General features: G+C 32.2%; 1 protein-coding gene across 6 annotated transcripts in view; it reads left to right on the top strand.

Moving 5' to 3' along the window:
- NIPBL (NIPBL cohesin loading factor) overlaps window positions 1-24,384 on the top strand; it is a 250,516-nt gene that overhangs the window by 168,241 nt on the left and 57,891 nt on the right. For all 6 annotated transcript variants that reach the window (XM_074201749.1, XM_074201753.1, XM_074201750.1 and 3 more), the window contains 10 exons: window positions 5,524-5,706; window positions 11,755-11,958; window positions 12,213-12,284; window positions 12,377-12,466; window positions 13,526-13,629; window positions 17,165-17,251; window positions 20,774-21,005; window positions 21,871-22,022; window positions 22,547-22,627; window positions 23,401-23,501. In XM_074201749.1, coding sequence (XP_074057850.1) covers window positions 5,524-5,706; window positions 11,755-11,958; window positions 12,213-12,284; window positions 12,377-12,466; window positions 13,526-13,629; window positions 17,165-17,251; window positions 20,774-21,005; window positions 21,871-22,022; window positions 22,547-22,627; window positions 23,401-23,501 — 1,306 coding nt within the window. The remainder of the gene's footprint in view (window positions 1-5,523; window positions 5,707-11,754; window positions 11,959-12,212; window positions 12,285-12,376; window positions 12,467-13,525; window positions 13,630-17,164; window positions 17,252-20,773; window positions 21,006-21,870; window positions 22,023-22,546; window positions 22,628-23,400; window positions 23,502-24,384) is intronic.

Genomic DNA, 24,384 nt, shown 5'->3' with positions numbered 1-24,384 from the left:
GTATTAGCTATCAAAGGAAAAAAGCAAAAAATCCTCAGTAAAATCTCAACAATGCAGACTAACAGAGAAGATCTTAAAAATCAGAAGGAAAAATAAATAAAACAGCAAAGAAAAACCAAAATGGAATTAGCCATTATGATTATATAAGTGAAATTAAATCAATAATGTCTTACAAAATAGATATGTATAGACTTATGAGTGAGCATAACAACAAAAAAACCTCAGTATCAACAATTAAAAACCTTAAAATAGAACTCATAAAAGAAATGGTTTTAGGTTAAAAGTTGGAGCATTCATCTACAAAAACTGAGCATTCTGTGTAGAATTTTGAAACACTAATGAAATTGAAACCATGATGGGGAAGCTTAACAAATTTAGAAGACGTGGAGGAGAAGAGGACAGTTTGGCAAAACAGAAACAAGAGAACATAAATTTTCTATACATGCAAAAACAAGTGACTTTGAAGAGAAAATGCACATGGAAAACTTAATAATCATAGATCTCCCAGAAGAACATGATAAATAAAAGAAACGTAATGCAAGAGTGTCAGAAGAAAATTGTACAGGGACAGTTAGGTGGCACAGTGGATAGAGCACTGGACCTGGAGTCAGGAGGACCTGTGTTCAAATACAACCTCAGTCACTTAATAATTACCTAGCTCTGTGACTTTGGGTAAGTCACTTAATTCCACTGCCTAACAAAAATAAAAAATAAAGATTCTAGAACTTGAGAACTAGGAAACCTTTTTTAAAAAAAGGAAATTGTACAGAATTTCAAAGCATTGATCAAGGGAATCCATATAATGACACTTGGGTTTTTAGCATTTAGCCTAAATTTAAACTATATGTTTGTATATAATTTAGAAATAAGGCATTTACTGATTCTGGGTCTTGTTTTTTTCTATAGTTTAAACTATATATATAAAATGTAATAATTCCATCAATAAAGTAGATATGTAGATGACATGCACAGTGGTATATTAGGAAAGTAAAATTATAATCTCAAAATCATTAAATACTAATTGAAATGATGTTAGCTATCCCAGGAAACATAAAGTAAGCATAGGTATAATATTAAGGATTTTCCTTTATGACTTGAAGTATACAATGGAAAAGATAGTGACTTTGTAATCAGAGGAACTCCATTGAAAAAGTTACTCTGTAAATTATTTTTTATACAACCTTGGGCAAGTCACTTAATTTTTCTGGATCATGGTTTCTTCATATTTGAAATGAGTTAGTTGACCAAGATAATTATCCCAGTTCCTTCCAGCTCTAAATTTGTGTCCTCTTTTCTTCCTCTCCCACCTCATTAGCTTTATACACTATTAAAGGCAATGTTATGACTTATATGAATCTAATCACCATTTATCACATTCTCTCCCCAAAATGTTCCTAGTCAAAGCCTTTCCACATTTAGATATAAAAGACTGCTTGAGATAACTTACCTAAAATTCAGTAATATTAAATTATCAGTTAGGTGTAAATGAATGTCATGCACTTTTTTCTTTTCATTGAAAACTTGGAGTTAAGAGCAGGAGATCTTGAAGTTCAGAAGGAGTCATCATAAAAGAAAAACATACAAACAGGTGTTTAGGAATTCTGAAAGAAAGTATAAATGAGTGATGTCGAATCCTTGACTATTTCTGGAAAGGAAAAATTAAGCATAGTGAAAAATGAAAATATATTTTTAATTTCACAGTTTGATCTATGGTCAACTTTACCACAACATAAAAGAAATTTTAAAAGATTTTTTTTTTCAGTTTACAGCTGTCTACATGAATTGATTAGTGGTAGTGTTTCTTTTGAGTGTAGATAGATAAATGGATGGATAGGTGGATCACACACACACACACACACACACACACACACACACACACACACACACATATTAGGTGGTCCATTTGTTTTGTGTTTTATCCTAAATGATTTCCTTAGGTTTCATTCCAGAAGAATTCATTAATTTTAAGGTTCTGTTAATTTCAATGATATCACTATACAAAGAATCACATATATTTACAGTCTCATTGCTATCAGTTACCAAAACAGAAAGCCTTGGAATTTTGGGGGCTTTTAGTGTTTCCTAGTACAACACTGTGTTTTCTGAATAAAATATTGGGTTTTTTGAAATCTAGTAAATGTAATAAGAAGTAGTGCTCAGAGAGGTGATAGTCATACTACATATCCTGTTGTATGTGACCACTAAAGCTTTCTAGAGAAGGGAATGCTACTTCCTTCTGTTTTTGTACAGCCAGTAAGCTAAGAATAGTTTTTATGTTTTTGGTGAACTAGAATTTGTTGGCCTCTTCTCTTGAGGCCAAATTTAGCATCTCTAGAAATAAAAGTTAACTTTGTAAGCTCAGTATAGTAAAGGGCATTGAATAGACACTTCTTACTTGAGTCTCTTTCAGATATTAGAAATGCTAGTTACAATTTTAAAAATTCACAGTAAGTCTTTTTGATCATTTTGCTGCAGTAAGATTTTATCAATCAGTACTATCTGCTAGTCCCTGGAGCTAACAAATATGAAGAATGAAATAATCCAACTCTCCAGTACCTTAAACTCTTAACATAGCACTTTGAGAAAAAAGTTGATGATAAAACTTTATTAATGCAATATGGACAAATTCCAGGTATATTAATCTTTAGTCAGAATTCTGATAAATTCAGCACCCAGACCACAGTCACAAACATGAAGGTAAAGAAATCCCTCCACCAGAGAAAGAAATAGCTATCTCATATTGAACTACAGTCTGCTGCCCCTATATTAATAAGACCTTTTTAAAAAAGGGTTAGTTTTCCTGAGATGAGTTTACATATGGCCCATGTGAGTTACATAATTTGATAAGTAGCTAAAATTTGCAAATAACTTTAACTATTTGGATATAGATCAGTATAGTTGGATAGTTCAGTAACATCCGTGAGAGAGGTGTGCGTGTGTGTGTATGTTCATTTGTGCATTTGGGGGGATATTATTCTGAAATATTATTCCAAAATCTGAAGTTAGACATCTGAGTATTTACAGACAAGGAGAAACAACAAGGAAAAAAACACATTTCTTTATTCTGAAAACATTAAGCATCATGAGTAGCCCCTGAACTTTGACTGTGGTAGGTAGGGTTTTCTTTTTTCATTGTACTGAATTTTAGCAAAAATAGGAGAAAAAAAGATTTGGTTCTTGCCCCAAAGAGCTAGTGATCCATTAGGGAAAACATGTCAATAGTGATAAAGTCCGTGGGGATTATTTGAAATACATACATACATATATGTGTGTGTGTGTGTATGTATATATATATATATATGACTGATCATCGAATCACATTTAACTACTCAGGATCCAAACTGTTGGAAGAGTATTAGATGCATCGATAAAAACCAAACTAGTGCCTCTTTTAAAGTGGAATAAAAAAATTGATAGGATTGAATAGCTTAAGAATGATTTTTCAAAATCTCTTATTATTAGAGGTAACATAGTTTCTACACACACACACACACACACACACACACACATATTTAGTCCTTAGTTGTTTGCCTTTTAGTGTCCCATCAGTCTGTACTGGTAATACAATTTAAGTTTTTGACACTTGTGACACTGATCACAATTTTTAGGTATTTCTGCCGAATAATTATCATATGAAACATTTAAAAGTCAAATATACAGTGTAGCTGCCCATATTAAAAGCATAGGAATATTAGAATATCCAGGCTAGGTAATTTTCCTAGTTCCTAAAGTTGTCAAAAGTTCCTAAAATAGCCATGTACTAATCAAATCTATCCAATGCCTTACATATCTATGCTCATTTGTAAAATGATGATTGGATTAGATGCCCTTATAAATTCCTTTCAGGGAGATCCTATATGTCTTCTAAGAAGCATCTTCCAAATTTTCAACATCAGAAATTTTGAATCAAATGCAAATATTTATGGCACCTCTACTATATACCGAAGGCTATACTGATGTGGGCTAGAGGACATGAAGAAACTTACATTCTATTGGTTAATAAGTGTGGTAAAGACAGAAGTCTTCATTCACTGGTTCAATTCCAAACATAGTAATACTGTGATTTTCATCAGTGTACTGGGAAATGATACATTGATGGAATCCATTTAGGAGTTTGATTGAACAAGATTGGTATTAAATAATGGCCATTTTAGACTGAATTCTAGTTCTATAAATTTGAAGGTCAGTATATTATGTTGTTATATGATTGGAAACATAAAGAGATGGGTCATGATGTTAAACATAATATAAAAAAGTTCTTGCATTATCCTTTATTGGAAACAACTCAACTCTTATATTTCTAAGAACAACCATCTAAGAACAGCATAGTAAAAGTTACTGAATAAGTGAACATTTGAACCATATTCAGAAATATTTAATGGAATCTTTTATTTCATTATTATAAATTAATAGTTTATGAAGTTTTGTCTATTTTGTCATATCTTTTATATAAATGTTAGAGGTAGTACTGCTTTTATTGGAAATATCATGAACTTAAATAAACCTGTATTTAAATATATGAATATTTGGTATCCAAGCTTTCTTTCTCATCTCTCCAATAAGTTTTATGGTCTTTGAATTTACTTTCTTGCAAAGGAGATAGTAAATAAATGAAATATTTTGTAAACCTTAGAGCATTATGTTTATATAAGACTGTTACTATTGAGGATAAATCAAATTTTCATTCTATCCACATCTTACCAGAAATTCTATTCTCCCCTACTGTAAATTAAAGTTTAATACATTAACAGTGGCCTTGTAATAAGTACTCAATGTTTAATCTGCCCAACAACATTTTTATTCATTAAGTAATAGGAGATAAATAGGTAAGTAAAGTGTGCCTTCATCTTTACTTCTCAATGATGACAACTTAACCTGGACAAATTATTTTTTTGAAAGTTTCTATTTTTTATTTTTTCAGCATCTGAGACTATATATTATTTTTTAATTTTTCATAGCAGAGAATATTTTTAATATAGGTTTTAGGAAATTTTCCTCTATTTGTAAAATTTGTCTCATGAGAAAATATTGTGTTACATTCTATAATTGTTGAAAAATCTTGTAATTTTAAGTAGGAATAATAGTATTCTAGATTTTGGAAAAACTCAACCCTTGTATATCAGAGGCAGGGGAAAAGGTTGAGGAGGCAGAAGTTTTAATTGGTTTCAGAGCAACTATTTGATCCTTTTTTTAATATCTGTTAGGAATGTATTTTATATGCCCACCCCCACTATTTGTCTTGACCATAGAATTGGGTTTGCAATAAGTCTTGTTTTCAGAGGTTTGTATAACTACTTATCCACATATACTCATTGTACCAGATTGTATAATAATATTTTAGAATTATGGCTTCATTACTAGAAGGAGAGTATTTTATTAAAGTCTGAATATATTTAATGTGAAAATAAATGATAATTTTCAGGAAAAATTCCTAAAAATCCAGTTAGGTTCCACTCTAGTAATGTAACTAAATATTTTCATTTATCTTCAGATTTAAATTTTCTTCTTACTCTTCATTAATAGGTAGTATAGATCAGTCAGTGTTAAAAGAATTACCCCCTGAGCTCCTGGCAGAAATTGAATCTACCATGCCACTTTGTGAACGTGTGAAAATGAACAAGCGAAAACGTAGCACAGTTAATGAAAAGCCAAAATATGCTGAAATCAGTTCGGATGAAGACAATGACAGTGAAGATGCTTTTGAATGTAAGTATTGTGTAATTTAATTTGTGCTTTGCAATTGAGATGTATGCTATCTTTTCAGTTTCTTTTTGTTCTTTTTTTATACTATAAAAATTGTATAAAATAATTATTTAGGACTGATCATCGAATCACATTTAACTACTCAGGATCAAAACTGTTGGAAGAGTATTTGATGCATTGATAAAACCAAACTAGTGCCTCTTTTAAAGTGGAATAAAAAAATTGATAGAATTGAATAGCATAAGAATGATTTTTTTAAATGTCTTATTATTAGAGGTAACATAGTTCTAAATTTATAAAATAAAGCATTTAACTACAGATTAGTCACTTAACTGATAGTCTTTATGTTCTGAAGCCATTCTTTTCCTTTATGACACACTAGGATCTAGTATTCTTCCCTTGACTCTCTACTTTTCTAGGGTAGGATTTTCAGCTACTTAGTCATTCTGGATCTTTCATTTAACTACAAAATTGTGCTTTGTTACCTTGTACATCAGAGTTGTTTTTCCTGTGTTCCTTCCAACTAAATCAAGAGTATTCTTTATTTTTATCCTTTTTGTAAGAGGATATGAATGGGGAATCATGAGTTAGAGATATTTCTGGTATTATAGAACCCTTCAAGGGGAAGGCTGATACAAAGTGATGCTTTACTGAAATTAATTTCTGCTTGAGACCACCACTTGAGAAATAAGGTTAGAGGCCAGAGATAGATTTAGGAAAGTAAGAGGGAGAGAAGGGGGTCAGAATGAAACCTGAAAAAGGACATGAGCAAGCACCCAAAGACATATTTTACCAAAGTCAGCCCATATTAATCCCATACCAACTGTAATAGCAAAATAAGCCAATGAGAAAGGCAGAGCAACATTTTTAAAGGACTTCTCAGTTATTCAGTGAAGTATATCATTTTGATGTGAACTGTTTTTAATCTGTGAAGAAAATTTAATTATAAGTAAGTATATCAGGTAACACAATCTTCAAGACAATCTTCCCTTCTAATAACATAGTACTTTGCAAATAATGGATATTTAACACATTTTTTTAAGTAAGTTCCAATAAGTGGTTTTTCTCTGCATTATGGAACTTTGTCACACTAGTATTTCTATAGGAAAAAAACTTCTAATTTTGGTAACACATTAGAAAACATAAGTTAATTATAAAGAGAAGAAAATACCTCCTCCATCTCATCCACTTTCCAACTTAAACTTCTACTTTGACCACACTTAATGTCCATTCTATACCCATTGTTGCAGAAAAAAATCACTGTGTCAAACTTTGAAAATAGATGTTACCTTTTAGAATTTGGTACGATCTTCTGAAAGGGCATACTTGGTTATATTTCAAGCCACCCCTATTCCCTTGCTCTGGCAACTTTTAAGGAATTTAATCATTTATATTTACATTGCTTAACAAAGTAAAAAGGTTATAAATTCTCACAGCATTTGTCATCTTGTCAACAGAAAATCATGACTAAACATGATTTTAAAATGGATGATAGTAGGACTGGTTTGGTCAAGAGGACCCAATAACTAAGTCATTGCACACCCTTAGTTTATGACAAAGTTGGGGTAAATTCAGAAAAAAATAAGAGCCTGAGATCATTAGAGGACTTCAGAAATGCTTGGAGTGTGGCCAATTCTTAAAAAAATGTTTTGAGAGAGGCTGCTAAGTGCCATAGTGAATAGAGCACTAGCTTTGGAGTCAGAAAGATCTGAGTTCCAGTCTGGCCTCAAACCATAATACTTACTTAGCTGTTTGACCTCGGGCAAGTCATTTAACCCTATTGCCCTGCAAAAATTAAAAAAAAAATCTTTTGAGAAATGAGAAAGCAAATTTAGGGCTTACATTCAGAAGACCAATCCAGGTACAGGTTGGATTACTACTTGTCAGCGATGGCATCAAAGGCATCCTTGTCCAGGTATGGGTTGGATTAAATGATGTAGATGATCTTTTCCAACTGTGATTTCCTATGTTTTTTATAATTTTTAAATGATTAGCTCAGTATGTATGTGTGTCCTTTTAGTGTATTTGACTATTCTTTCTCAGTAATGTTTCCAGCCCTCTTGTCTTTATGTATATCTCTTTATTTTTCATCAAGCTATTCAAGCTATTAGACAATAGCCTAATGCAATGATAAAATTTTTCATTTTAAGCCAGGGAAGAGTCTCTAGAAATATAAGCCAGACCAAGAGTACAAATAATTATAGAATCTGAGGGTTCAAGCACAGAATCGGATTCAGTATTTCAGATGTGGAACCATATTTAAATTGGTAGCATCATTCTCAGGTCTAGAACAGGCAGAAATGTCTACTTAGCGAAACTTGAATATGAGAGTTTAATTCAAAGACTGAGGCCTTCTATTGTTTTAGAAACCAGGTTCTTAAAGGAAGCTTTTATGGACAAATGAAACCCAATAAGTATATGCCACTATTCAGTGAGGTGAAGCTTTATATATACATAGATAGATAGATAGATAGATAGATAGATAGATAGATAGATAGAATATATGTATGCTTATTATTTTACCAGAAAATTAGAACATCAAGAGAAATTCTTACAATTTTAATTCATAAATCCTCAGAAGGCTTTGCCCTTTAAGTTTAAAGGAAGCTCTTGGCTATAGAATCAAAAAAAGAAATTAGAATCTGTAATGAGCATCAACAAGTATTCAGAACTATAATGTGCAGTCCTAATCTATCAAAATACTTTTGGTTTCATTTGCCTCTTTCTTTTACTAATCAAATGCTGTAGCTATATTTCACCAAACTAATTGAGAGTTTCTCCTGTCATCCCTGTGAGAAGGTGGAAAAATACAAGATAGTTGTATGATTCAGATAAAATGCTCTTTAAACTTGTTGAATTATCAAAACCAGTTGTCCTCATTCATATGACAATGTCAGATTGGAAAGTCATTAGGTATGGGGATATCAGAGATCTGTGTTTGGCCTTATTAGGTTTAATATTTTTCTTAGTGGCTCTGTTGAAGACATAGATGGCATGCCTAGTAAATTTCTAGATGATAAAGCTAGAAAGGGAAGTACATAGCAAGTTAAGTGACAGAATCAGAATCTAAAAGATTTTGGCAAAGTAAAATTAACTGTTGCATCTAATAAAATGACGTCTGAGAGAGAGAATAAATAAAGTCCTATATTTGGGTAAAAAGAAACATCAATCTAAATACAAGATGGGGGAAAACATGGCATTCTGAGAAAGCTCTGATCCAATGAAATTCAGAATCCGTTACTCAGTAATGTGACTGCAGCTAAAAAAAATGTATGTCATCTTAGGATTCATTAAGAAAGGCATAGTGTCTAAATTAGAATGAGGAAGGTAACAGTCACCTTGTATTCTGCTCTGGTCAGACCACATCTGGTGTATTCTTTTCAGTTCTGGCCACCAAATTCTAGGAAGAATATTGGAAAGTTCAAGAGGATTCAGAGGAAACTGGAGGCCTAATTGTACAAGGATCATTTGAAAGAACTAGAGATGTTGAGCCTCTAGAAGAGAAGACTTATGGGGATGTGATTGCTGCTTTCAAGGACTTGAAGAACTGTTATGTAGAAGAAGGATGGTCCTTATTCTGTTTGGCCTCAGATGGCAGAACAGGTAGCAATGGGTAGAAGTTGCAGAGAGATGGATTTCTCTTACATGTTAGGAAAAACTTTTTAATTCGTAGCTTTATCCAAAAATGAAATCAGATGACTTAAATTTCTTCTTCACTAAAAATTACTTCCATCTTAGAAAGTCTGTATTCTCTTGCTAGGTTACACACATAATGGGTACATGCTACTATTCCACAATTCCTTTCTTCCTCAATTCCATGTATGTAAGATGTTAGTTCTTATTCAGGACTTAAAATAAAGTTTTGTTTCATGAACGGTATTTAATTTTGAGGTTTGATATATGTTAGTTCTTACAGATAACTGAATTCCTTGAATTGAAAGTGTGATTTATTGCTTACTATTTTCTTATTGTGTTTCTTAGAGCAGTTGTTACCAAAATGAGGACATGGCATTGTATGACCCAAAGGGCACTGTGATCAACCAGCTGGTGGGTGGGAAGATGGGTTGCATCTCAACTCCCACATGAGTGCCAGTGGGTTTTGTCTCCTACACAACCACATTTAAATTTTGCTCATTAACCTACAGTACTCCCTCATTCCTCCAGTGTACAAGCTCCTCTACCCCACCCCAATCCAATTTCCTGTTGTCAACCCTCAGAGTTTAAAGTCTTAAGTCTTAAAGTACCCACAGCAGGTCCTCTACAGGTACCAATGGAAAAAAAAATCTTCCCCTACAACATAACCTCCCCAAGATCATCTTGTGACTGTATCAGGTACCCCTCAGAGATTGATCTCTGTGCCCCTGGGCAGACTGGTGAGTAAGAGACCCCTGCCTGCCCAGACCTTCCTTTCCTGTTTTGGATGGAATAGATTGAGTCTTAAAGGGTAAGCAGGCATGGCATATGTATTTTAGTATTTCCTGGTACGTAATCACTTTAATAAATCCCATTAACTAATCAATGATTTTGCTTCAGAAACTCACCCTTCTTCCTAACTTCCCTATATTTCTTGTAAAGAACTAGTCCCTAGATTCACATCCTCATGTCCTCCTTGACTTCTCTGTCTTCCTCACTTAATATAGCACATTCCATCCATAAAACTTGTTTTCTCTTTTCATTCACATAGCCACCAACTTAAATCAGGCCTTCATCACCTCTTACCTACACTAGTAAGTGGCCTCCTGATTGATCTTCTTATAGGTCTTTCCTCATTCCTGTTTCTTCCACATCCTTGCCAATGTGATTTTCCTGAAGCATAGATTTGATATTCTCATTCTCTCTCTCTCTCTCTCTCTCTCTCTCTCTCTCTCTCTCTCTCTCTCTCACACACACACACACACACACACACACACACACACACACTTTTTTCCCTTCTGTAAATTCCATTGAGCCCCTCTGGACTCTAGAGTTAAATATAAACAAAACTGTTTTGACATTTAAAGCCCTTCACAGATCTGTAGCCTACAAAGCTTTCTAACCTTATGCTATATTATTCCCCTTCCTTCATTCCAAACTGTTGTTTGGTAGTCCAGTCAAACTGTTGTTTTTGCTATTTCTTTCACTCAAACAAAAACCACAACTAAATTGTCAAACCTGAAGAAGAAATTAAGAAATGGTGCCATTAAATAGAACTGTGTAAAGGAAGAGGAATGTATTTATGTTGAAAATTTTCTGCTGAGTTGAAATGGAAGACAATTCACTTTTGCTTGTTGTGCCTTGTATGGTGTTACTATACAGACAAACATGACTACTGGCAAATAGCTGTTGTGTTCATTGAATGTTATCTATTATTTGATGGTTATGTATCTTGTTTTTTTTTAAATATTTCAAAAAAATTTGCTTGTTTTGCTAGGAACAATGATCAAATTACTAATTGTTATTATTTATAAGTTCATCCTATCCCCCAGGACATACATAGAGATTTTTTTGAAAATGGAGTATATTGGGGCAGTTAGGTAGCACAATGGATAAAAGCACCAGCCCTGGAGTCAGGAGGACCTGAGTTCAAATCTGACCTCAGACACTTAATAATTGCCTAGCTGTGTGACCTTGGACAAATCACTTAACCCTATTACATTAAATAAATAAAATTTAAAAGAAAAAAGAAAATGGAACATATTCAATTACATTGTAAAAAAATATTTTTTTTATTTACTTTAAAAAAATATTTTTAAAATCTTGTTTATTTCTGCTTTAATCCCATTTAACTTTTGTATGGTTATAATGTACATAATATATCATTACAATAATATGTATATGTGTGTGTGTGTGTATCTTATAAATAAATATACATCTAGTTAAAAGTGCCTGCTCTATCTTAATGATAAGGGTGCGTGATCAAAAAAGTGTGGAGACCACTATCTTAGAAAAGCTTGTTTTATGTAAAAACCTTTAAATCTAGAAATACTGTGTTAAAGTTATAGCTAGTATATTATAGAAATTTTGATAGTCTTTCAAATGGGGTATATCATTTGTCATGAAAATTTGTTTTAGCTTCTCGGAAACGACATAAGAAGGACAAAGATGATGATAAAGCTTGGGAATATGAAGAGCGTGACAGAAGAAGCTCTGGGGATCATAGGAGAAGTGGCCATTCTCACGAAGGCAGAAGGAGTTCCGGTGGTGGCCGTTATCGAAATCGCAGCCCATCAGATTCAGACATGGAAGATTATTCTCCTCCTCCCAGCCTTAGTGAGGGTAATCCATTAGCATCAAGGGAATTGTTATGCTACCTGATTTTACATTAGGGCTAACTTAAAATCATTTTTAAAGTCTTTAATAAGCTAATTTCATGATTCAGATAACTTAATTTGTCCAAAAGAAAAGCATTAATATAGTGTTTTGTTTCAATTGGCATTGTTGCTTTAAATATTTACTTCAAAAAAATGTGGGATAAAAATGAAATCAATTTAAATTGTAGTTTTAATTTAAAAGTTTCCTCTTATTTTTAGTTGCTAGAAAAATGAAGAAAAGAGAAAAGCAAAAGAAACGGAAAGCTTATGAACCAAAACTAACACCTGAAGGTAAATTTAGTAGTTTTATTATGTTTCCCTAGTGTTCAGTTTAAATTGTCAGTTATCTACATAAAAATAATTAATTTTTTTCTCCCCAACAGAAATGATGGATTCTTCTACATTTAAAAGATTTACTGCTTCAATAGAGAATATTTTAGAAAATCTTGAAGACATGGATTTTACAGCATTTGGTAATTTGATTTAAGATGTATTCTATGTCTGCTATGTAGCCAATACTTTCTGGGTCCTGTGAAGGTTTACAGAGAAGAATAAGATTCCTGATGTAATGGAGATGACACACATTTGTGGGGCAAGACTGAAGCAATAAGAACAATACAAATCAGTTTATTATTGGGTATTGGGTTTCCTGACATAGACAGGTCCAAGGGAGGTCAAAAAATGGTGAGATAGGGATGAAATTAGAATAATTATAATTAAGAGAAAACTTCATAAAGAAATTAAGAATTGTTGGAGCTTCAAGAATTGGTTGAACTGGATCAGTGTAAATATTTGTAGTATGAGATTTTCAAGAGATGGCACACAGTGTTTGGAACACCATGTGGATATATGGGTTCAGATACTTAGAACATATCAACTAAAAGTAAATTTTTTAAACTATTTCCTTGTTAGGATAAGACAGGGAATTGTATCCCTTCCTCTACTTTTACTTCAAAAAACATAAAATGATGGATCTTGCATTGTTTTCTCTTTAGAATCCAGTTTGTTCCAGACAACTTTTTACTCCACATTTTTGGGATCTCAAACACTCATTCTCATTACCTCCATTTTTGTGATCTTTATAAGTATAGCAGTCACCTGGAATTTTCTGGATTTATTATCCTGTACAAAGTTGTTTTTAATACTCATTAGGAGCAGGTTTAGCTGCCATAGTCTTTTAATTGATGAATGACTTTACGGTATTTTTTCTGACTTTTAAAACACATATAATTTGAAAGACTTAATCGCTCTCCACTCCAAACACCAAATTTTGCTAAGTGTTGGGTTGACAGTACTCAATTTCAACTTCAGGTAGGACATAATTTGCAAAGTACTCATTTTCCAAAGCAGGCTTTCTGTTCTACTAAGAAAAATATTTAAAATTCCTATTTCTTGTTTGAGAGAAAGGGAAAGAGGGAGCCAGAGATACAGATGACCAAGACTTAATTGTTCGGTTCAAGACATGCTTTTAAAAATAAATGTAACCATTATGAAATGTTTCTTTCACCTAAACTGTTGAATTTTTCTTTTAGGTGATGATGAAGAAATTCCTCAGGAATTACTGTTAGGAAAACATCAGCTTAGTGAATTGGGCAGTGAATCTGCTAAAATTAAAGCAATGGGAATAATGGATAAGGTATATCTCTAAATTAAAATTCATATATCTATCTCTGGTAATAAATGGTTGGAATTATTTTTTTAGAGATTCCATATTTACATCTAAAATTTTGAAAGAATATGATTTTGATGTTTATTGAATTTTTAGTTCTTCATGATCATAGCTGTATCTAATAAAATAATTATGAAGCATCTATTGTTTGAGGAATAGTGTGTTGAACCCTAAAGAGAAAACAAATTTTGGCATAATTCTAGCTTTCAAGGATATATGTTAGGGGGAAAAGGAAAGTAGCAATGCACCCTAGTAAGATGCTTATACAGATATCTAGATATTTTATCTACCATTCCATGAATAAATCAAAATCTTGCCATTCTATTTATGTATATTTCTAAAAAATAAAGATGCTAAAAAATAAAAGAAATAAGACACCAAAAGAATTTTTTTAATTACCAAAGTTACAGAAACAAAATCTATGTTGGATAGTATCTGACCTAAAGTGGGGTTATTAATCTTAATATTAAGGTGGTAACCTTCTTAATCTTTGATTTAATAATTTCTTCCCATTTAATTACAAGAATTCTTCTAAGAGCAAAATAGTATTTCTTTTATTCATAAATCCACTAGAATTTTGCTTTGATACTTAGTTTTAGTCCTTCTGAACCTCGGGGCCAAGAACATAGAGTGACTGCTTTGAAAGCTGTACATATACTTAAGTGTTCTAGTACTTAAGTCATAGATCACTTAAATGCTATGATATTGATTCTATTTAGTGGTACATTTTTTGTATAACACCTTAAGGTCAGCAGTCCTATAATTTCACTAGAACAAATATTTTCTCCATTTTACAGATTAGGAAATTCAGGTCCTGAAAGATTAATTCATGTGTTAATTAATGTACTTCTTGGGAGTTAGAGATAGAGATTCAAATCCAGATCTTCAGGCTCCAAATCCAGAACTATTGGCCATACTGTAACCCATGCTGTATCACATTCAATGTCTTTCCCCCACTGTAAAAATAATTGTTTCTAGCTTAAGAACATAATGATAATAATTATTAAATATGTAGGTATATTTATATAATTGTTATTGAAAGAGGTAGCTTCATAAAAGTTTCTATTTTTTTATCCTTTTTATAGCATTTAATTTGAAAAAATGTTTCAGCAAAACTTTTAAATGAACTTACTAATCATAGTTTTACTCTGCTTTTTTAAAACAAGCCAGATATTGCTAAATATTCAGCATTGAATATTCCTGGTGATTGTTACTGTTGATATTTATATTATAAGGAGGACTATGTTTATTTCTTTTTTATTTTATAACCAAATTTTTTATTTATAATACCACAGTGAGGCAAATCCAAATCTTCAGTACTTGAGTTTCTTTAAAGTTATATATTTATGTACACTTCTTTTTCTGAGGTTCTACCAAGATCTTACTATATAATCTATTATGAAACCTTTAAAATCTTATTCCCAGGACCACCTGACTCTTTTTTTTTAATAAAGAAAAAATATGGAGATGTTCACTTTCTAAATAGGATATTTAAAAGTTTACATGAGACATATCTTTTCAACAGTTTCAGTTGTAAGAGTTGGCATTTAATGTTGCAAAAATATATTCTAACAATTTTAAATTTTTATAGAATTTGAGAGCTGTATAGGACCATAATAGTCACCTGTTAGAGTTAGAGATAGAGATTCCAATCCAGATCTCCATGCTCCAAATCCAGGACTGTTGCCCTACTGTAATCCATGCTATATCACATTCAGTGTTTTTCCCCTCTGTAAAAATAATTATTTATAGCTTAATTATTTCTAGTTTTAATAATAATTATTAAAGATGTGGGTATATTTATGTAATTGATATTGAAAGAGGTACCTTTATCATACTAGCTAAAGAAACTAAAGAGCAAAGGGTTTGAAGACTTATTAATGGCAAAGCTGGGACTAGAATCCAGGTTGCTTAAATCCTATTCTAGTTTTCCTTTCTATTTCCATTTCTTTTCTAGGTTTCTTCCTCCTTTTTTTAGATCATTGTTTCTTCATAGTAACATCTAACAATAATGCAGCATATCAAAGATTTGTGGTATCACAAATCACAGTCACTAATTGAGTGGTTCTTGAGACACAGAAACCCTTGCCATGGATACAATAAATTATGGCATGTCCAAGGCAGGATTTGATCCCAAGGTCTTTCTGATTCCTAACTCTAGTATTCAGTCTACTATGCTCCTCTTCCATTCAAATTATTAATATGGGGGCAGCTAGGTGGTACAGTGGATAGAGCACCTGCCTGGAGTCAGGAGTACCTGAATTCAAATTCAGCTTCAGACACTTAATAATTACCTAGCTGTGACCTTGGGCAAGTCACTTAACCCCATTGCCTTGAAAACAATCAAACAAACAAATTATTTTTTTTAGGGTTTTTTTTTGCAAAGGCAAACGGGGTTAAGTAGCTTGCCCAAGGCTACACGGCTAGGTAATTATTAAGTGTCTGAGACCAGATTTGAACCCAGGTACTCCTGACTCCAGGGCCGGTGCTTTATCCAATACGCCACCTAGTCGCCCCAGCAAATAAATTCTTAATTTGATATAGCCATAGCCCAAATAACTGACATCCACATGGTTCTTTAAGTTTGACAAAGCACTTTACATACCTTATCTCAAAGGATCTTCCCAATAGCCTTGTATGTTAGGTTCTGCAGATAATGATAGCCCTATTCATTTTGCAAGTGAGGAATCTGATACTTCAAAAGTTTAATAAGTTGCTCCTAGTCAAGTAACCAATAAATAGTGTGGATGTAATTAAGACCTCTTATCTTCAGATTGCAATTAGCTTTCTTCTCACCACACCATGGACTTCCACCGCATTGTGACCTTTTATCTAAAACATCATTGAATCAATTAACAAATAACTTGATATCCTGCAGTGTGTCAGATGTTACCTTGTTCAGACTCTCTCAGATTTGGGAGAACCTCAAGTATAATTAATTCATTTTGCATCTAGCTCCTATTAATGTACAGGTAGAGAGTCTAGAAATTCCCTTCATGCTTTTGAGCCTTGAATGTGGCATCACGCACAAACATGTTCATGATTGGCAGCAGAGAGTGGTATCCATGTAAACAAGATGGGCATCAGGGCATTTTTAATCTGTAAATAATCACTTCTCTAACTCCAGTTTACTCATCTAGGGGCTAGTTGGACTAGAAATCTCTAAAAACCTTTTTTATGCTCTAGGTTTTATGAATCTTCTTTAGATATATCATCATTTGTAATTGCCTGTTAACCTATTATATTCCCTCATGGTTTGCTAGTGCTACAAACCCCACAAAATCCAATGTGTTGATTCCCTCCTCAGAATCACACTTACATAATAGAGATCCAAAAAGAAAAAAGGAAGTTTTGCTTTCTCTCTTTGCTACTAAGTAGTGTTTTTCTATTCTATGGAATCCTAAATAGAAATTTGAAAATAACTATTTTAATTAATTAAATAATTGGTGCATGTTCATCTCATTTTCTAGAAACACTCTAATAATTTATATTTTCTTTATAGCTTGCCACAGATAAAACAGTAAAAGTTCTAAATATTTTGGAGAAGAATATTCAGGATGGGTCCAAGCTTTCTACATTGCTAAATCATGTAAGTTAACATGAGATAATTCTGCTTTTAATTTTGTTAGCATTATATTATACTAGCTTTGGTCTGTGAATTTACAATTATCTTTTATTTTTTGATTAGTAGTTCTTAAATGAGAATTTTTTTTAAAACAAAAAAGTTCACTCTAATAAATGCAGTTTTTCTTTAAATTTTAAGAGCTTTCATTTAAGGTTTTGTTTTTTTGGGGTTTTTTTTTATCTAAGGCAATGAGGTTAAGAGACTTGCCCAAAGTCACACAGTTAGGCAGTTATTATATGTCTGAGGCTGATTTGAATTCAGGTCCACCTAACTTCAGGGCCAGTGCTCTCTCCACTGTGCCCCCTAGCTGCCCCTATTTACGGTTTTTAAATAGAAAAATTCATACTGGTCAGCTAGCATTTAAATCTGTTTTTCTATGCTTGACAAAATATATAGAATGAAACAATTTTTACATAAAAATGAGTTTGTATTTTAACAAAGGAAACATGTTTGTGTGTTTTTAAAAATGTGTTTATTCATATGTTCATATAATAAATGTATATATATACATACTTATAATAAATTTAATAAGAGATTAAAGTATTTTGAGGAAAAGCTGATCAACAGTATCAAATGCAACAGATGGTATAAGGACTAAGAAAATATCAATTTTGATATTCATTGGTAACTTTGAAGAGAATAGTTTTGATTAAAAGATGCAATTAAAAGCTAACCTTCAAATGGTTAAAGAGTGAGTGAGAGGAGAGGAAATAGAGATTAAATATAGGCAGCTTTTTAGGAGTTTGATTGAAAAAAAGGAGGTTTATAATGACAGTTTTTTTTTTGTTTGGGTTTGTTTTTTGTTTTTTTTTTTTTGCAAGGCAAATAGGGTTAAGTGGCTTGCCCAAGGCCACACGGCTAGGTAATCATTAAGTGTCTGAGACTGGATTTGAACCCAGGTACTCCTGACTCCAGGGCTGGAGCTCTATCCACTGTGCCACCTAGCTGCCCGATGATAGTTTTAAAGATATGGTGAGGTGTAGTTATGGTTTCTTAAGACAAGGGATGACTTGGCCTTGTTTGAAGTCAGAAGGGAAGCAATTTAAGCTAGTTTATCAGTTAATTTGTCATTGGTTGTTACTTAACATTGTTCCTGACCTATCTTCACTTGTGATAAATATTCATTCTAAAATTATTGTTAAAAGCATCATATCAAATACTTTAAATATTCTTTTTTCATATTCAGATAAAACTACCATTTTCCTCTCAAAATGATGGAATCAAATGATAGTAATTTATTTATATGCATATCTGTGTTATGGATGTTTGTAAAATGGGTACAACAAATGGTAGTGATTTTATTTGTGTGGTGATTGTAAAATGGTTAATCAGTTATCTATTTTATCATTTCTAATTGCCTCTATCCTCTAACCCTAACTCCATCTCCTAACTGCATGAAAGGCATATTATCTGCCCCTTTTCTAATTTTTTTATATTATGATCTTAAATATTCAGACTATACATCCATTATCAAAATGTGAGAAAGGAAGTATTCTATTATACTACCCCTTTTATGGGACAGATCTAGTCCTGATACTTGAACCAGGTACTACAACGTAAAATAATTATAGATATATCTTTGATGAATAATGAGTCAATGATGTCCAATAAAATCCTACCAAAGTGGGGCGGCTAGGTGGCGCAATGAATAGAGCACAGGCCTTGGAGTCAGGAGTACCTGGGTTAAAATCCGACCTCAGAAACTTAATGATTACCTAGCCGTGTGGCCTTGGGCAAGCCACTTAACCCCATTGCCTTGAAAAGAAATTTAAAAAAAATCCTACCAAAGAGATTGTAGCAATTCATCTAAGAAATCATTTGTAAAACCCTAAAAATACAAGAGTCAGTTTGACATTAGGAAAATATCAAAATGTGTCATATTTTTAAAACATCCAAAATCATGGTTGTCTAAAAACTTTAGACAAAGGTCAACAAATATTTATGCTAAAAATCCCTACCAAAAGGCATACAAGACTACTGACTTTTTTTAAAATCGAAATAAAACCAAAAGCATCATCTCCGATAGGCATACATACAATAGAAGTTTTTCTCATAAATACAACAGTAAATCAGTGATTACTAACTCTCTTTGCTCTTGTTTGATATAGTCTGAGAAATATTAACAATAGTGAATGTTAAGAAAAAAAGTTACAAGCATAAAATAGATTAAAAGGAGTTAAAACTATTGATTTTTGCTATTGACATGATGGTTTGATTAGGAAATCATGGGAAATAAATATATTAATTGAAAATAAATATCTTAACCATAATTGCAGACTGCAAGGAAAATTTAAAAAACATAAAAATTCTATAAACTTTGCCCTAAGAACCCTAGATATTAAGACAGAATGAAAATTAGGCTCAATCTTTCTCAGTACCTGATAAACATTCTACTTTGCAACCATTTACAAAATATACCATTATGTATGTGCCTCCCATCTTCTCTCTCACTCATTCATTCTCACCTTTTTACACACACACACACACACACACACACACACACACACACACACACAAACATCCACTCATTAGCTCCCCCCCCTCAGTGTTGTCTTGCTCTATTAGAATGTAAATGTAAGCTCCTTTTAGGATAAAGGTTTTTCTTGCTTATTTATATTTGTATCCTTAATATTTAGCCCAATACCCAACAGTCAACCTAATTGCTTGATGCTTTTTCATTCAGTGGTCTTCAATATTCCTTTTTTAGAATTCCATTTTTGCCTACTGATGAAAATAGTCATTTATGTAAATCAGTAAACTTAAAATTCTTTCTTCAGAAAATGTTTTATTCAAGGGGCAGCTAGATGGTGAAGTAGATAGAGCACCAGTCCTGAGTTCAAATGTGGCCTCAGACACTTAATAATTACCTAGCTGTGTGGCCTTGGGCAAGCCATTTAACCCCATTGCCTTGCAAAAAAAGAACTAAAAAAAAAAAAGAAAAAAATTTTTTATTCAGCCAGAATGAGTATTTGGGTCAGATTGGTTTACAGACAATTAACAGTCTTCCTAAATATGCATATACATTGGATTTCATAATAGCATTGTGTTCCCTCCAAAACAAATTCTTAGGATTTAAAGCTAGAAGATGACCTTGGCAATCATCTCAGCTAAAGTCTTTTTTATTTTAAGGAATTCCCATGTAGTTAAATAAATTGATCAAGTTTCACAGATAACAAGTTATATGGAATTCAGACCTAAGTCTTTTGACTCCCAATTCAGTGCTCTTTCTACTACAGAAAAATCTTTACAGTGTTTTGACCATATGAATAAGAGTTCATAACAACAACAACATAGGACTATTAGTTTATAGAAATACTTTTATATAACAACCTAAAATATTTTTGTCCTTGAGGATAACTATTGACCTATAGAGTTCCATCCAGTGGTGAAAGTTGAAAATAAAGTCCAGTATTATTTTCATTTATGCAGTATTTTAAAAGCTAAACGTGAATATTTCTACTACAGTAACAGTCTGTTCTTTTGCAGAATAATGACACTGAAGAAGAAGAACGTCTGTGGAGAGACCTAATTATGGAGAGAGTTACAAAATCAGCAGATGCTTGTCTTACAGCTATCAACATTATGACATCACCTAACATGCCAAAAGCTGTATATATTGAGGATGTAATAGAAAGAGTTATACAATACACTAAATTTCATTTGCAAAATACTCTTTATCCTCAGTATGATCCTGTCTACAGAGTGGATCCTCATGGTGGTTAGTTTGTCATTATTTTATTTACATGCACAATTTTTAATTTAGTCCTTCATAACAACTTTCTGTTATACATTATTCCAAGCTAAGTGAAAAACATAATTAACATGATTACTTGAGGTGGCATCATAATTTGAAATAAAACTAAAATTAGAATTAATATAGACATACTACCATTGATATTTATCATAAATGTGAACTTGAATCAGTCATCTGTGATACTTCAACAAGAATTTATTTATAAAATATTTTAAACACAGCAAAACTTGGATTGTACTAATATGGAAAAATAGTGCTTCTACAGGTTTTGTTTTTAATCTCTATTTTCATATAGTCTTTACCAGAGTTGACAATGAAATTATAATTGTGTGAACAGCTATATTAAAATTTTCAAAATCTTACTTTTTCCATAACCTTTGAAAATATTGGACATTGAATAATTTACATTTTAGCATATATTGTTAAATAATTTTGGCTATGCATAAAATTAAATGATTCCAAACTGACTAAATCAGTGAAATTCGGAATTCAATTAATCTGTCATCTAGATCCAAATCAAGAACATAAAATGTTTGTTGTAGCATCAAAATTTTAATTGCCTACAGAGTATTCCATAAGTTATCTAGTACTGTATACATTGTTTACTTTTCTAATTAAATACCAACAAAGAATATTTTTTTAACCTTAGAAAATAACCTTTACTTTATATGTTAGAGAAAGTGGGGTGGGGAATGGGAGGGTGACTATACTGTTTGCTATAAGAAGTACACAGCTCTTTCAAAATTTAAATACATTAATTTTATGTTTATTTCTAATATTAGAATGTTTTATCGATAATTTTTCCCCCTAATTAAAAAAATTGTTTTAGGAGGAGTATTAACCTCAAAAGCAAAACGTGCCAAGTGTTCCACTCACAAGCAGAGAGTAATCGTAATGCTTTATAATAAAGTTTGTGATATCGTTAGCAGCTTGGCAGAACTTTTGGAGATACAGCTCCTGACTGATACAACAATTCTTCAGGCAAGTATTTCTGAGAGTTTTTGTGTAATTTCTAAACAATAACTTAAAATTTAATAGTAGGTATAATATTTCTTTATTCGTTATCAATGCCAAATTAGAATTTCTGGCTCAAATAAAATGTGTTTTTCTTTAAAATGTTACCTTAGAAGTGTAAGGCAATAAACACTGTTTTGGCCCAAGACAGTTTTGAAATATAGGCAAATGTTGTTTTGTTAATGCCCACTTGGTTCTCTGAAAGATAAGCCAGTGAATCATATTGCAAATACTGAATAGGTGTATCCTGAGATGCTTTACTTGTCTTAGGAGAATTAAGGATAAAATAATGCTGTGTATTATGTATGACCCTATAAGGTAATAGAGGGGTGGGTAGTGGGGAATAATATAATTGAGCACTAGTGGAGCAGAATAAGTAGCTGATTGGGCAGTTGAGTGACTGGTGAGAAAAATACAGAATGATTCCCAGGGTTTTCTAAAAGTTCATTCATAGGTTCATACTAGTGAGAGATTTCTCATTTTTTTTTTAGATATCATCAATGGGAATAACACCATTTTTTGTAGAAAATGTCAGTGAACTCCAGTTATGTGCCATCAAATTAGTCACTGCAGTAAGTATAATTTATGTCATTTGGTAGGTGTTGTTTAATTATGTCACTGAGAAAATAATATTGACAAAAATGTCACTGATATATTGCAGGTTATTGTTACCCGATAATTTTTTAAAATCTTCGATTTTGTTGTATTTTGGTGAATTATATGCTTTATAGATTTAATAGATAGATCTCTTTGTTGTCAGTTAAATTAAGAAGATAATGATCCAGAACAGTTTTCCTTGAAATTAAAATTTTCCTTAACAAATTCAGTTATAATTGATTTAAGACTATTTAGAAGTAAAGTAATCATAATTATTCTCATTTTTTTCCTTTCCCCAATAAAATTCAAGTTTCTAGAGGTCAGATATTATTTGGGGTTTTTTTCTTTGTTATCTGCATTGCCCAATACAATACCTTCCACACAATAGAGATTTATTAAATCCTTTTTGGATTACATAGAAAAAATATTATTAATGTGTGGCCATAATCTTAGAATATTTTCTAGGAGGAATTGATCATTTAGGGTGATTAAAATGTTTTTACTGTTTGTACATAAATGGTGCTTACCATGTATTGACACTATAAATAGAAAGTCAGAAACCATCTCTGCCCTTGAAGAACTTATAGCTAGAAAAGGGACGTGTTACAGACTCAAGTACATATAACAACCATACATAGTAGATGGAATATTATACTGTTGGAAGTTAAAATCTATGTCATTTTTGTTTTGAGCAAATGTTAATCTTTTGGGTTTTGTTTTGTTTTTTAATCTTATGACTACTAAATAGGTATTCTCAAGGTATGAAAAACATAGGCAGTTGATTTTGGAAGAAATTTTCACTTCACTTGCAAGATTACCAACCAGCAAGAGGAGTCTAAGGAACTTCAGGTAAAATAGAAGTGGTCCATTAAAATGAAGGCCTTAGGTGACCATAATATTATATTATTATTTATCTTTGCTTTCAGAGAAAGCAAAACTAGGAATTAGGATAAGGCTATATTCCTGTTTTACTACAGAAAATGATTATTATTAAAGAGAGTGAGCTTAAGCGAGACATCAACATCACTATCTCTAATGCAGCTTCTTCCTTGAGCCTGTTTTCTTTGTGCATGATAGTAATTTAGCAAGCCCATCACACACAAAATATACCTTATGTGAGTTTAGTTGTTCTGCAAGTTGCTTAGCCTTGACGTCAGAAGGCAAAAATAAAAGTAATAAATAGAAAATGTAGACAGAGAGAAGGATTTTGGCTTTATTTTAAAAAAAAATCCAGAGGGGCAGCTAGGTGGCACAGTGGACAGAGCACAGGCCCTGGAGTCAGGAGTACCCAAGTTCAAATCCAGTCTCAGACACTTAATTACCTAGCTGTAGGGGGCGGCTAGGTGGCGCAGTGAATAGAGCACCGGCCCTGGAGTCAGGAGTACCTGAGTTCAAATCCGGCCTCAGACACAATAATTAACTAGCTATGTGGCCTTGGACAAGCCACTTAACTCCATTGCCTTGCAAAAACCTAAAATAATAATAATAATAATAATAATAATAATAGATAATAATAGTTACCTAGCTGTGTGGCTTTGGGCAAGCCACTTAACCCTACTGCCTTGCAAAAAAACAAAAAAAAATTCAGTTAGTGATATTGTAAAGTAGAATAGGATGCTATAGGAGATAGAATCTTCTAACTGAAGATCTTCAATTAAATGTTGTATAGTCACTTAGGAATGTTGTAGAGTGGGTTTGGGAGGGTTTTTTTAAAATGGAGTTTTTGTTTATT

Source organism: Macrotis lagotis, chromosome X (assembly GCF_037893015.1).
Source record: "Macrotis lagotis isolate mMagLag1 chromosome X, bilby.v1.9.chrom.fasta, whole genome shotgun sequence".
NCBI classification, from domain to species: Eukaryota; Metazoa; Chordata; class Mammalia; order Peramelemorphia; family Peramelidae; genus Macrotis; species Macrotis lagotis.
This window is presented reverse-complemented; position numbering and strand designations above follow the sequence as displayed.